Source organism: Thunnus thynnus, chromosome 4 (assembly GCF_963924715.1).
Source record: "Thunnus thynnus chromosome 4, fThuThy2.1, whole genome shotgun sequence".
NCBI lineage: Eukaryota > Metazoa > Chordata > Actinopteri > Scombriformes > Scombridae > Thunnus > Thunnus thynnus.
The window spans coordinates 26,977,103-26,991,733 of NC_089520.1; the positions used below are offsets into that span (position 1 = coordinate 26,977,103).

Below are 14,631 nucleotides of genomic sequence, written 5' to 3' on the forward strand. Positions count from 1 at the left end.
GTTATATTTGTCAACTTCTTCTTTGAGGCCAGGAAAAAGAAATGAATTTCTGTTGGAAGAGGAATTTCTTCATCGTCATCTGTTGGAGGAGACTATAGTGCAAGTGTTCACAGTGGGACAGAAAGGTCTCCTCAGGTTAACATCTGCTGGTGCTGAGATGCATCACTGTGAAGGTATTGAGGGTCCACTGTCAGTTGACATGGAAGAACCTGACAAGCAAAAGAGGTCAGCATCCGGTCAAAAAGCGGAGATGTCACCTATCAAGTCCCTGCAAGTCATGAACAGGGCAACCAGTGGCTTACACTGTTTACACTGCAATGAGAACAGGCATTGATGTTGCTGTCTATCACAAAAGCCGCTGTTGCCATAATGATTGTTGGAGGTGCCATCAGTTACTTGCCAGGGATGGTCGTTTTATTGGCTTACTTGTTTGGCCACTAAGTCTCTCTCCAGACCTACTTTTAAGTGGATATCTTTTACAGTGTGTGCAAGAACAGGAACTGAGTTTGAGCTGTTGGCAAGAGCAATGATTTCACTTGCCGCAGGCTGAGCAGTAGTTTTCTCTGGTTTTGCCATGGCCTGAGCAGGAGCAACTGTGGCGAGATACTTGCCAACTGTAATCAGAGTTGGCAAGTAAGTCAACAAGTAGCAGCTTACTTGTTGACTTACTGTATCAGTTATTTGCTCTTCCTCTCAGTCTTTTACTCACTGCTATGCTTCTTCAGTTTCTCACTGAAAACAGCCATGTTGTTGTTTTGACAAACAGCAAACCTGGTAGGTCTGCCCTGGCTACTGACTGCTCTCATCCTCTCCTACTTCTTGTTATTCAGAGAATAAATATTCATGTTCTCCTGATGAAAACATATATCCTCTTGGTGATCCAAAAAAAGAGGAAAAGGGTTTCACTTTCCAAAAAGGTATACTTTATAATTTAGTTTAAGTTAGTTTCATCAAACATTCTTCTTACAGTGACATAATATGCAGTCCTGGGTGGTTATCCAGGAATGTGATGCATTATATGACTGTCCTATTTCAGGGATTGATATACACAGGTGGCATGGTGGTTAGCATGGGCTGATCAGGTGAACTGGAGAATCTAAACTGCCTGCAGGTGTTTTGGAGTTAAAACATACTTAACTGTTCTCATTTTGACTCAGTGTAAATCATGGATTCTATGAAAACAATATTTTACTGTGTGCAAATGGTTTGAGCCAGAGAAGGATTACCAACTGCGCAAAGTCTCCAGGTTCATGTGGCAACTATTTTATGACAATTTAATGAATTATAAATTAGTTTAACAGTAGAATTATTACCTGATCTTACATGGTGCATTTTCCTGAATAAATCTGTGCTTAATAAAGTTACAAAATCCTAATCAGTAGGTGCCCATGGCTCATTTTTGCCCCATGGTCTCATAGGTAGGCTAATCCAGCCCTGGTTGGAACAAACAAATTACTGCAGTTTGTCCTAAAAAGAAAAAAAATCACATGTGCTTTAATGTGAATGTGGCAGAGGGAGAGGATAAGGTAGAAGACATGAAACTTCATGAGAATGAACAACACCAGAGTGTGACGAGGGGATTGATATTATAGGAGACTGAGGTCATTGTGAATGACCAACTGCATCACGGCAATTACACCCCATGAAATATGTACAATTAGGAAATGGAGTAATATCAAATACCAATAACCTTAATTTCAAACTCACATACTTGTGATCGGGCAGAGACATGATCTGTAAATACAGTGAATTTTATTTTATTATTATTATTCATGAAAGTAAAATGGAAATGATGTGGGAAAAAAGCATACAGGTAAATGGTAAATATAGTTTAGATGCAAATAGTAAAAGGAATCAAGGCCCCATTCTGTCTCAGTGGTTTCATCTACGGCATATCTGCCCATTCAACATTGGACACAGTGAAAAATAATAATACAACAATCCTGTAACCCATGATTGTACTGTTTTTGGCAAATGAAAGCAGCACAGCAAGTCATACTTTTAGGCATTGACCACTAGAACTCCACCAGGTATGCACGGGCCCTCTGGAGACGCTTGAGGCGACTCTGCAAAGAAGCCCTTTTGTTGCCAGTGTCAAAATCCTCCTTCAGTAAGAACTCCATATTCTCCTTGTCCTGAAGCACCTGCAGCATCTCTCTCTGCAGTTGGACAGCAGACTCTTGCAGCATCTGGTAACGGATCACCATTGGGATCTGGTCAGCCAGACGCTGGCTGGCAATCTGAAGGAGGAAAAAGAAAGAAAAGTTTGAAAGAGCTAGATCGAAGACAAAGACAGTTACTAAAACATGCCCTTGCGGTTATTGTTTTTGTTCATGAATCATCCCTCTAAATTAAAACTTACTTTGTAATATGATTTAAGGTGCAACATCAGCTCCTGGAGTGTTGCATGATTATCCATGCTGTACACAATACTCTTTTTTTGAAATTGTGGGCGTTTCGATTTGTCTCTCCTCTCCTCTTCCTCCTCCTCCTCTCTGTTCTCACTCAAACTGCTGCTGTAGGTCCTGTCCTGAGAGTAAACGATCAGCTCCATCTTGAACTGAGTTCTCAGCGTGGACTCTGCAGCGGACTCCTTTTCTTGCTTAATGGCTTCGATCTTTGCCTACAAAATAAAATTCTGGTCAGTCTGAACAAACAAACAATAATGCAAATTTGCTAAAGTGGTGACAAGGACTATCAAATTGTAAAAAAAAATGTCAATGTTAAACTCATTGAAGTTGGCTACCTTGGCTGTTTTCAGAAGGTTGGGAAATCCAGTGAAGCTACTTTGGGCCAGCTGTATGAAAGCTTTCCTAACAGCATCTGGAGGAAATTGGAATAAGATACAGCAGGTTTATTTCTGACCAGATTCATGAATCAACTGTGCTAATCAGCAGTATTTATGGTAATTGGAAAAACAGGAATAACAAATAATAAAACTGAGTAAATTTGTCATTTATTCAATCATATACCTCCTGTATCTTTGAGTTTCTTGACAGCTGGTTCTTCCAGCTGTTTAATCTGCTCCTTGACCATGATCTCAAAGGTCTTGTAGTTGATGAAGCCTGGCAGTTCTCTTCCACGGTACCTCGCTTCATATTCTTCCACTTCTCTCTCAATTCTTTTATTAACTGCAACACACAAATGTATATTAGAGTCCTGTGGCTGTGAGAATAACCCAGTGTTGGTGGACAGCTGTAGTCCAGACAAAATGAAGCACTCACATTTTGCTCCTGAGTGGTCCAGGTGGGCGTTCCACTTCCCAAACTCTCTTCTGAGTGTAGAAAAGACATTGAGCCTTTCTCCACACTTGAGTTCCTCGCCTGTAGCCAGACTGAGGGCATCCTGATTGAATGCTGACACTTTCTGGAGCCCATGAGACAACAGAAACAGTTGTTTAGTGGTGTTATGTTGTTTATTTAAATACTTTAGGATGAACTAATTCATATTGGTGGTGAGAATTTGTCTGTGTAGCCAAGTAAATGTTCGGTAGAGTGAGGGAACTCACATCAATGAGGAAGGCGAGTCTCTCGCCTGCGTCAGATGGAGGTCCAGTGCCATATTTCTCCAGCTCTGCCTGAGTCTGTGCTAGTTTCTCCTCTATCTGCTCTTCCAGTCGAGGCAGAGATCTCTGCAAATCATACAGAGGTCAAAACTTTTAACACCTCAAGGTGACCAATCTTAATTTATACAGTAAATTTCCAAGATCTAGAAGAATTCACCTCAATATGTTGCACCAGCTCAAGGGTGAGTTTCTCAGCCAGTTTAGGAACAGTAGCAAGACCGTCATTGTAAAGAGTGCTACAGCAAAAATAAAAAGGTACTGAGAACATGCTCCACAAACTACCAAAAACTTTACCACATAAATATTTGTATAAATGCCAAAAAAGAATGAACTTACTGGAAATACACATGATCTTTGAAGAAGGCTTTCTCTCTTTCTATTGCTTCAGTAAGAGACACCTTCTCTGTGATCTCCTTCTGACCCCTGCACCTGACAATCATGTAGCCGTTCTTCAGTGTGATGACCTCATTATGGACAATGTCAACCACTGTCTCTTCTGTGCCTTTGTCCACTAGATCAGGTTTCGTCAAGATACCTGAGAGAGAAAGAGTACACTCCCTAAGAGTTGAATAACTTATGTAAGAGCCAAGTGGCCAAAATCAGTTCCATTTACCCAAAGTCCTCTCTCCATCAGGATCCACTTGCTGTGCCATGTTCAAAGCCTCTGTGGTTGCTATGTCCACGTTGCATGGAACAACCACCAAGCTGATGGTCTCTTGTTTTGTGATGAACTTCTGGATCAGTCTCTTGATCTGAAAGTATCAATTCATGTTGTGTCAAGTTATAAGTTGCACATCTGTCAAATCACATTCATGATTGAGTCTGTTCTGTTCACATAATGAGTGAATATCACATGACTTAAAGTCTATAGAAATGCTAACAGTCTAGTGTAAAGGTCAATATGATAAGTAATTCATGACATTTTGTGTCAAGGCGGGAACAGAGGGGCCTGGGTTTGAGATACCTGTTTCTTAGATTTCTGCTGGTAACCCCAGAAAATGGACGTTAATGGAATTCTGGTTGTGGTGCTCTCAGCACTGAAACATTATAATTTAAAAAATAAACAGCAAAGTGTCTTTCCACAAAAAGTGTCCTGGTTAGTCTGGATAATCCACAGACCTCACTGCCTACACTTTTCATTGGAACAACTTTCTCCCAAAGAAATTATCCCTTCTGTTGATGTGTTTTGGGTATCATCTAGAGTAAAAGGGACAATGAACAAACACCTGATCTCCAATGTTCTCTGGTTGTCCCTTCACAGCCACTCTCGCGATGCCAGGCAGGTCAATGAGTGTCAGGTCTGGAACATCAGGAGAGGCGATCTCCAGACTGATGAGGTCCTCACTGATCCCCACCCCGACCCCGGCCATCTGATCCTGAGCTGGTGAGGGGATATGATGAATGATGGTCACAAAGGATGGAAGTGTTGAACTTTAATAAAATCTGCTCCATCAATATTTTTGTTTGTGACATTTAAGAATGTGGTATACCGTACCTTCACAAATCTTTTTCTCCACATCTGCAGGGTCTTTTATCTCTTCCTCAGAGTCCTGGTAACTTATCTTTCCACACCACTCCTCTCCCTCTTTCTTTCTTTTCATCTTCAGTTCGAGAGGACATCTTGTCACAATGCCTGAATTAAGGATAAGTCAATAATGAGAGAGAAGAAAAACTCAAAGTGAAATCCATTATACTTGGTGAAATTATGAAAAGCAGCAGGATACCTCAGATAACACAGAAATCATCTTGATAAAAGTGTGATCAGTATTACATCTTCACATTATACTCCAGGCACCATAAATATGGTAGAGAGGCTTAACACCAATGTCAGTATCTTCTTAGCAAAACCCATGACCAAAATATAAACAGGAACATATCTGTGGTGTAGCTCTAAATCTTCACTTGCTAACTGACTGAGATATCGTATAGGGCCAGATTTTTGAACGAAGCCAGCAGTAGTGCTAATACGCTTTTTCTCTATCAATGCCAGCAGGTTGACATTTTTGGTTCAGAGTGAAACAACTAATGCATGGATTATGAAATTTTGTTCTTTCATGTTCCACACAGGATGAATTGTAATAACCTTGGTGATCCCCAGAATTTTCCTCTCGTGCCATAATCCGATCAATATTTCAATGAACAAAAACCTGCATTCCCATCAGCCCCAGCTGTTAAGGTGCTAACATGCTAAACTAAAATGGTGACCTTCTTTTGTATTTATATTTACATGCAATGCTGTGTCATTGTTGGGCACATGGATTATCGACATAACTAAGGGCCTTTGTATATTTCAAACAAAGGACCTGTCAGATCAGCTAACAGCATCTTAAACCCAATCCCCACAGACCACTTCAATGGTGGAATGGGGGTGGAGGGGCTATATAACTGTAACTTTGCGAAACCAACAATCATGCCCGATTGACGCAACTATTGGGCAGGTGCATGGAAGTTAGAAAGTAGACAGTGTGAACCTATATCTCAATCTCGCGTATTTCATTATACACACATTACTCACATGACATTCCCATTTGTACGATCCATCATGTCTAGACTCGGGGAGGTAGTTGGATGCAGTCAGGAGGAGGCTATGACAACAGGCTTTTACCCTGGCTTTGAATAGGGCCATTAGGAATGGGTATTTTATTCATGGTCAAATAACATACTGTACAACCCAGTTCGTTTCAGGGATACTGAACCCTTAATTGAACACGTCTTCTTTAACCACTTAAGTAAATAACAAAAGAAGTTAACAGATAGTAATAATTGATAGTTTATTGTTACTGAGTTACTGTAATTGTTGCCTCATTGTACAGATAACCCACACAAGTTTCATATGTATATATATCATATTTACTGAGAGTCTCATTGGTATTCTAGTCCAGATTTGACAAGTCTAAGTATAGTGTTTTTTGATCTAGACCTGGTCTAATGTGGTCTGGATGAAGAAATATCAGTGAAATCTCAATTTTTTCAGTAAAGAAATAAAGGTTTCACAATTCTGAAAGTAGGGTTAAATAGGCTTTTGCTACGATGTCTAACACTTTTTCACTGGAGTGGTGCTCACAGTACTGAAATCGATATCCTAGCTCCAGTTACAGTGAACTTCATATAGCCATGATTACTTTTTGCCTCGAATTCCTGCTGGCTGGTAACATTTGTTGTAGCCTACAAGTTGGTATGGTGATTTCGTCAATGGGCATCAGTTGTAAAATAGGTTGTGCAGGTTTTGAGATTTTCCATATCCCTATAGACTTTTTTCACAGGTAACATTTTGAGTTGTGTTTTTCCTGCTTAGCAGGAAAAGCAAGTTGCAAAGTGCAATGCAACGTGTCCAAGGAGGCCACCAGTGAAATATATCATGCATCATGCACTATACCAGGGCCTTGGATTCTTGAAAAACTAAATGGTATTCAGTCATTCATTAATGTTATTAACTGCACCTGTGCATTCCCTGCTTTATATTGTCAAAACATCTGCTGTGAAAAAATCTCTATTGACAATGGAGTGGTGCCCACAGTACTGAAAACAATATCCTAGCTCCAGTTACAGTGAACTTCATAAGGCCATTATTATTTTTTGCCTGGCATTCTAGCTGGCTGGAAAAATTTGTTGTTGCCTACAAGTTGGTATAGTGACTTTGTCAATGGGCAGCTGCTGTAAAACTGACCATGCAGGTTTTGAGATTTCCATATCCCTATAGGCCTTTTTCACAGAACACATTTTGACTTGCAAATGGCAAAATAATGTGTCCAAGCAGGCCACCAGTGAACTATATCATGCATCATGCACTATACCAGGGCCTTAGATTTAAAAAAACAAAACAAAAAAAAAAACTAAATGGTATTCAGCCATTCATTAATATTATTAATTGCAAGTGTGCTTTCCCAGCTTTAAAATGTCAAAATGTCTGCTGTGAGAAATGTCTATTTACAATGATGCTCACAGTACTGAAAACAATATCCCAGCTCCAGTTACAGTGAATTTCGTGAGACCATGATTAATTGACCATGACCATTGATTGTTGTAACCTCCAAGTTTGTACAAGTTTGTAATGTCTTTTGTATTCAGGTAGCACAGGGCCTTTTTAAGTGGAGTTTGCATTTTCTCCCTGTGCCTGTGTGGATTCTCTCCTAGCCACCAAGAAGTGCGCTGAGCTTTGAAGCCAATTTGACATAGTGGTCAAACCATGATCAGCTACAGCTCCTCCACGATCCTCTAGAGTCTAGAGGATAAGTGGTAAAGAAAATGGATGGGTGGATTATTAATTGCACCTGTGCTTTCCCTGCTTTGACATGTCAAAATGTCTGCTGTGAAAAATGTCTATTGACAGTGGAGTGGTGCTCACAGTACCCAGTAGGTGAACACTGAATAGCATTTAGCAGGCCCTTTTCTCAGTCAGTGAATTGAAGGAGACAAACAGAACTAAAAGGAGAATAGGTTTAGATTAGTCAAGTGGCCCAAATCCAAATCCAAATTAATGCTAATGTTACTGCAGGTCTGATGGTGTAAACAACTGTGTGCTAACAGCCAAAACAACTTTTCAAGGCTTCAGAGTGGTGTGTTTTTTCAGCTTCTTGTGGTTCTTCTGCCAAAAGTAAATCAATGCAGCTTTAACAGCAATCAGATACTGATTGTACTTTTCTAAATGTTCTTTTTTTTCCTTGCTAGATTTGACCTATGAAACGTATCCCTTCTTTTTTGTAAGCAAAACTCAAGAGTCAGAGAGAGTCGACTGCTTTGAAATGCTTCAGGCATGTGCTGCATTTGGCTGTACAAACAGACAAAACATTCAAAACAGTCACAGATCACTTTTCACAAGTAAGTGGCAATTTTATTTTATTTTATTTTATTTAACTGTTATGTAAGTTAATGAATGTGAAATATCACTTCAAACTATTCTGAAAATGACCTGACACCATTGTGATGATGGCTACCTAACAGAAACATGATATTACTGAATAATTATTAACACTATGTGACCAGGGGGTAAATGTGATATTTACTTAATAATGAACTTATGACCTCATTATTTGTATAATTTACTTTATAGAAGATTATCAGCTGGAATGTGTTTGTGTTCATAAGATTATACATGCTAGCTCTAGTAAACCAGATTTATGCAGCTAGCTTAATGCACTGGCTGCACCATTCAGCTACATGCCAGAGGTAATTTTGAGATGGCCTTGTTTTTGCCAAAGGTTCCCAAAAGATCCTGGACTAAGTAAAGCTTGGGCCATAGCTGTCAGATGAAAGGATTTTGAGCCTAATGACACTACAGCTTTTTGTGGCTGTCATTTCAGGGCAGATAATTTTGACAGAACTGGGCAAATTGTGCATGTGAAGGAATATGTGAGCCCTTCAGTTTCACCCTCTCCAGACCATCTCAGCAAGGCTAGTGTACTTTGAAGTCATGAGATTATAGTGTTCTTTGTGGTAAACTGTTAATATAGTATAAACTGACCCTGACCAAGTCAAATGTAAGATATATAAATAAAAATAAATATATTAAGCAAGAGTTGAGGAGCTGAAGGGGATTAGGGTTGCTACTACATGCTGAGAAATTCTTTTCTCCCTGAGATAACTTCTGTTGTGATTTGGTGCTATATAAATGAAACTGACTTGACTTGACTGTATGCAAAATCATACACAGAGCAATATGCTTGAATGTGTTTGTCTGAGCTCTGTCTTTAGTTTCTTCCATCATTGACATTAATTTGATAAAACACTGGCAATTTGTTGTTGTTTTTTATAACTTAGATCCTATAGTTATTTTTATATTGTATATTTTGGTAAAATGTCAGTATAGGCAAAGATACTTTTAGAAAATGTTGTGCTAATAAAACAGAAATATTATCTCAACAAGCACAGGCTTACGTAATGCAACTTTTCATCTGATTTCAGTATTGTAATTGTATTATATGACATTTTTCACAGCATATGAGTCATTACATAAACATGTTGGGTTCAGGTTCGAATGCTTTGGCAAAATGCAAAACTGTACTCATTCAGAAATGTATTGAATGTGTTTGAGCTCTGTCTTGTTTCTTCCATCTTTGACATTAATTTGATAAAACACTGGGACTTTTTTTTTCTTTTTACTTAGATCCTGTAGTTGTTTTTATATTGTTTACTTTGGTCGAACTGTTTGGTTCATGTTAAAGATGTAATTCTTTGGTTCTGAAAGTTATAAAAGTAGTGTTAAAAATTAAAGTCTACAAACTTTCAGTATCTGCCTGAGCATTCATTCTGAAAAAATATAAGCTATTGCCTACATTACCACAACTATACAGAATAGCCAATAAACTCATTTCCTAGCTGTTTGTAGTTTTGTCATTTTGTAGTGGTGTTACAAAAGATACTGACAATGCCTTTATACCTGTTGCAATGGCCTTTGTTCAACCATGTTATCTCTCTCTCCCTGTGTGTATGGGGAACAATTAATAGTGGCCTATGAACCTATTTAATAAGTTGATAGACCACTATTAATTATTCTCCTATTAATAATAGGGGAAAGTTTATGTATGTGTGTGTACTCTGTCACACACACACATACATAGAGGACCAATTTGAGTTTTAGACCTGTGTGTTAGTGTGTTAGTTGTGCTAATTCTTGTCTCATTTGTGGTCTGATAAACAGTAAATTAATCAAATTCATTGCCCCATATCGCTATTTTCCAAGCTAAACATGATACAGCCTCTATGCTTGACTCAAATTGTTAACTCATAGTCCTTCAGAATTAACGTTTCCAATTACTCAACACCAGACACCCACTGAACATACAGTTAGGAAATGACAGGCTAGTGGCACAAGCATGGACGCCAGAGGGGTGTACTACGAAGCAAGTTCAACATACCCAGGCTTTCTTTGTGCGAGCTGGATCACAAACTCTAAACTCGCAATCAGAGATAAGTGGTATCACAACGGTGGTTATCAACTTTCTTTGTTAATCCAGGCTTTCTGCTTCAGGCTCTGTGCACTCTCCCATAAAAAAGGGTGTTTGGCGCATCATTTGACTGTTGTTATCACAGAAAAAGCAACACTGTTGCTGCAAGTAAGGGGAGAGAGGAATGCTGACAAAAAATTGCTGATCATGTAAATTCATAAGATAATATATTTATTTTACCACTCAATGCATTCTCAATGATTCCCACATTCAGAGCTCTTAAACTTTAAACTTCATGCAGCAGATTTAAACATTATTCTCAAGAAGTGCATTTAAGTCTGATTCTGTCCCATAATGAAGGATAAGTGGAAATCACTTTAGTTTTTGGCCAAATCAAAGTGAAATTAATTTTATAGATTGAATAGATTTTTTTTTGTTCAAAGTATTTTTTTCATTAGTTTTTAGTTTTTATTAGGTTTTTTTTTTTTTTTTTTTTTTACAATTTTAAATACAGATACATTTTAACAAAATCCCATCCAGCAAGTAACCCTAACTGATTGCACTATTAGAAATTTACAATATGACATATCAAAACAATAGTAAGTATGATAAAAGACCAACCAATTCAGTAGCTGCAGTACCAGCAGTGTTAAACGGACTTGGCAGCAAATCAGGTGGTCAGTGACAGGGTGATGCTTTTTTTATGGCCGATTTAAGCTGAAGCTCAGAACATAACCTGCTCCAGACCAGGTTAAGTTTGCAGCATAAGTTACCATGGTGATCTAGCCAGGTTATAAGAGAGCCACCTTCATGATATTGAAAACCCTGGGCTTAGGCTCAACATACCTCACTAACCCACTAATCTCACTTCGTAGTACACCCCTCTGGCCAATCCTAGCACTTAAATGCTACACACGGTGTGTCTTGCCAAGAAAAGCAATGGGATCCATAATAACGCCCATCTGCTGGATTGTAGCTTCGCAGTGCAAACTCATAGCTTAATCGAAGAGAGCCTGATCGACTGGTTGAGCCCACTGGTTCTGTAATACTGTTCATTCACCAATCAGAAGCTTTAACTGCCCCCTGACTTTTGATGGATGAAACTGACACATATTTATTTTGCTGCAGCAAGTTACACTGTGGATAACTAAAAGTAAGTTATATGTAAATAAATAAAATTATAACTAGATAAATAAATGTGTGTATAAATGAATAAGTAAATTAATTAATAAATTAATAAAACAAATTACAAATAACAGAGTTATTTGTAACAGAGTTATTTATTAAATAGGTAAATTAATAAATATAAAAATGTGTAAACATATATACGGGCAGTCCACGCCTTTTTGAAGAGTTTACCAACTTTTATGTAAATAGTGTCACGGCTCTTGTCAATCGGATGATTTTGTTTTATTGACCTAGGGAGTTGAACTACCAGAGGGCAGCATTGCAGATGTTCAGGACAGCTACAAATACCTTGGGATCCCGCAGGCAAATGGGAACCATGAGGAGGCCGCAAGGAAGCCTAAGAGCCTTCATCAAGAACTCAATGGGGCTGTGGAAAACGACTCTGGAGGCCAACTCAAAGCCAATTGCACAAGTTACCATCAAGTGCGGCATATACCAAGGTGATGCACTATCCTCACTGCTGTTCTGCATAGCCCTGAACCCCCTCAGCCAGATCATCTCAAAGAGTAGCTACGGATACTGGTTCCGAAGTGGAACAACCATCAGTCACCTCCTCTACATGGATGACATCAAGCTGTATGCCAGGAATGAGCGAGACATCGACTCACTGATATACATCGCCAGGATCAACAGAAACATTCAAAGTAGATAAGTGTGGTCGGATGGTATCTAGGAGAGGGAAGATGATCAGAACAGAGGGGGTTGAACTACCAGAAGGCAGCATTGCAGATGCTCAGGACAGCTACAAATACCTTGAGATCCCGCAGGCAAATGGGAACCATGAGGAGGCCGCAAGGGAGTCAGCTACAGCCAAATACCTACACAGAGTAATGCATGTCCTGAAAAGTGGGCTGAATGGGAAGAACAAGATACGAGCCATCAACACATACGTCCTGCCAGTCAGTAGATACCCCGCTGGTATAATAAGCTGGCCAAAGGAGAACATAGAGGCCACTGATATCAAGACAAGGAAGCTCCTCACAATGCATGAGGGGTTTCATCCCAAGTCCAGCACCCTGAGACTGTACACTAAGCGGAACGAGGGAGGCCGAGGACTGGTGAGCATCAGAGCCACTGTCCAGGATGAAACAACCAAGATCCAGGAATACATCAGGAAGATGAACTGCTAAGTGAATGTCCCAGGAAGCAGAAACCCGATGATGCAGAGGAGGAGGAGGAACCATCATGGAGGGACAAGTCCCTACATGGCATGTACCAACGACAGATAGAGGAAGTGGCTGATATCAAGAAATCCTACCTAGAAACAGCAACATCAGGAAGAAGGAACACGAGAAGCTCAAAAAATACCAAGGGCTGAAAAGATGTGGGGAGTAAAAGCAGCAGTGGTGCCAGTGGTAATTGGAGCACTGGGGGCTGTGACCCACAAACTGGGAGAGTGGCTCCAGCAGATTCCAGGTACAACATCTGAGGTCTCTGTTCAGAAGAGCACAGTCCTAGGAACAGCTAAGATACTGCGTAGAACCCTCAAACTCCCAGGCCCCAAGCTTGAGGAAGACACACCTCACGCTTGAGGGGTACACACATACTTAATTTTGGATTTATTTATTTATGGTGACAATTAGCATTAAATTACATAATTATTTATTTATTCATTTATTTAAGCATTTAATTATATAATTATTTATGTAATTATATATTTAGTTTCTGCCACCATAAGCGGCGACAAACAGCAGCTGCCAGTGAGGTATCTACGTTTCTATATCTATTGATGTGGCACTTAGGCTATAACTTACCACTTCCTCTTGGCAGAGCCACACCTGACAGCGCCTCCAGCACAGAGCTCTTCCCCGAGCTTTGGTCTCCAATCACGGCGATAGCAGGCAGCGCCAAGTCCTTCTCTACACCCAGAGAGCGAAGAGAGTCAATGAGGTCAATGCAGGGACGCACCTTCTCCTCATACTGTTGGTTCAGAGAGTTCATGATAATTATTTGTTGTTTCCTGTAAACAAATGATGTTTTAAAAATGAACAACACTGCTGGATGAAAGTCCTCACTGAGCTCTGTCCCTGACAAGCTGCGAGCTTCAGTGTCTAAACTGTGAGCCAGATGCGGCTATTGTCAGTGACGCTCAAACCAGGTGAAAGAAATGGAAACTTAAGTTAGGTTTCGTTTCATGCCTCTTTCTATTGACGAAACTTAACCCGAAGGCATAAATGAAACTATTCATTGAACACACTAGTTTCATTGAAAAACGATTTTTCTGGGCCTACAGCTGCTCAGGCTATGTGCAAAAGTCTGTATCCAGGGCACCTATTTTCTGTGCTTTCTATACAACTAAATAAAAAAAATGTCTTTTTAAATGAAGAACATTTTCTCATTTTCATTTTCTTTGTTTTTACAGCTTGCTTTTACAGGACACTAATGTGCTTAACAAATATTCTCCCAAAATAAAGATTGGGGGGGGGGGGGGGGGGGGGGGGGGGGGTTGTGTTGCTGCCTGTCACTGCCCTCTGACTCTTGGTAAAAATGTAGAAAACTTCACACATCAAACTGACTCATGACTGCCAAGTGATGAACAGTAAACGCGTTGTACTTTAGCTCCCTCCTGTGGTTTTACAGAGGAAATAATGATGACAAAACCAACTCTGACTCCCTCGATTTGACAGCAGTACTTCATGCAGTCCTAACATGATCAAGAGATCATTTTGGTTTCATACAAATATTTTAACAAAGTAAATTGACTCTCTTGACATCTCTTTGATGTGTCATCAATGAGCAAATGTGGTTTGAAGGGCCTGAGCTGCATCAATGATGTAAATACAAAGTTGATGAAATCCACCCCAGTAACTGTCCAACAATCGTAGAACTATCTAGTTATAGATTTTCTTTGATAACCAATAATGATTGCTTTTCTCAACTATCTCTATTGCATACAGTGAATTTTCATTATAAAAACCCCATCAGCCTGGAAACCTTGGTTAACCTGGCTAACCTTAACGTTAGTTAATTATTCCAAATATGAAGTGCATACAT

At 39.6% G+C, this 14,631-nt stretch overlaps 1 protein-coding gene across 1 annotated transcript; it reads right to left on the reverse strand.

Annotated features, from left to right (window-relative positions):
• Positions 1 to 1,735: 1,735 nt before the first annotated feature.
• LOC137181912 (interferon-induced GTP-binding protein Mx) lies at positions 1,736 to 13,892 on the reverse strand. The gene is made up of 12 exons (XM_067588025.1): positions 13,392 to 13,892; positions 5,061 to 5,198; positions 4,792 to 4,946; positions 4,179 to 4,317; positions 3,902 to 4,100; positions 3,723 to 3,801; positions 3,509 to 3,631; positions 3,225 to 3,366; positions 2,973 to 3,131; positions 2,747 to 2,823; positions 2,363 to 2,623; positions 1,736 to 2,240 (listed from the first exon to the last, which is right to left on the reverse strand). The coding sequence occupies exons 1-12, from the start codon at positions 13,576 to 13,578 to the stop codon at positions 2,016 to 2,018; spliced, it is 1,884 nt and encodes a 627-aa protein (XP_067444126.1). The 5' UTR covers positions 13,579 to 13,892; the 3' UTR covers positions 1,736 to 2,015.
• Positions 13,893 to 14,631: the final 739 nt, after the last annotated feature.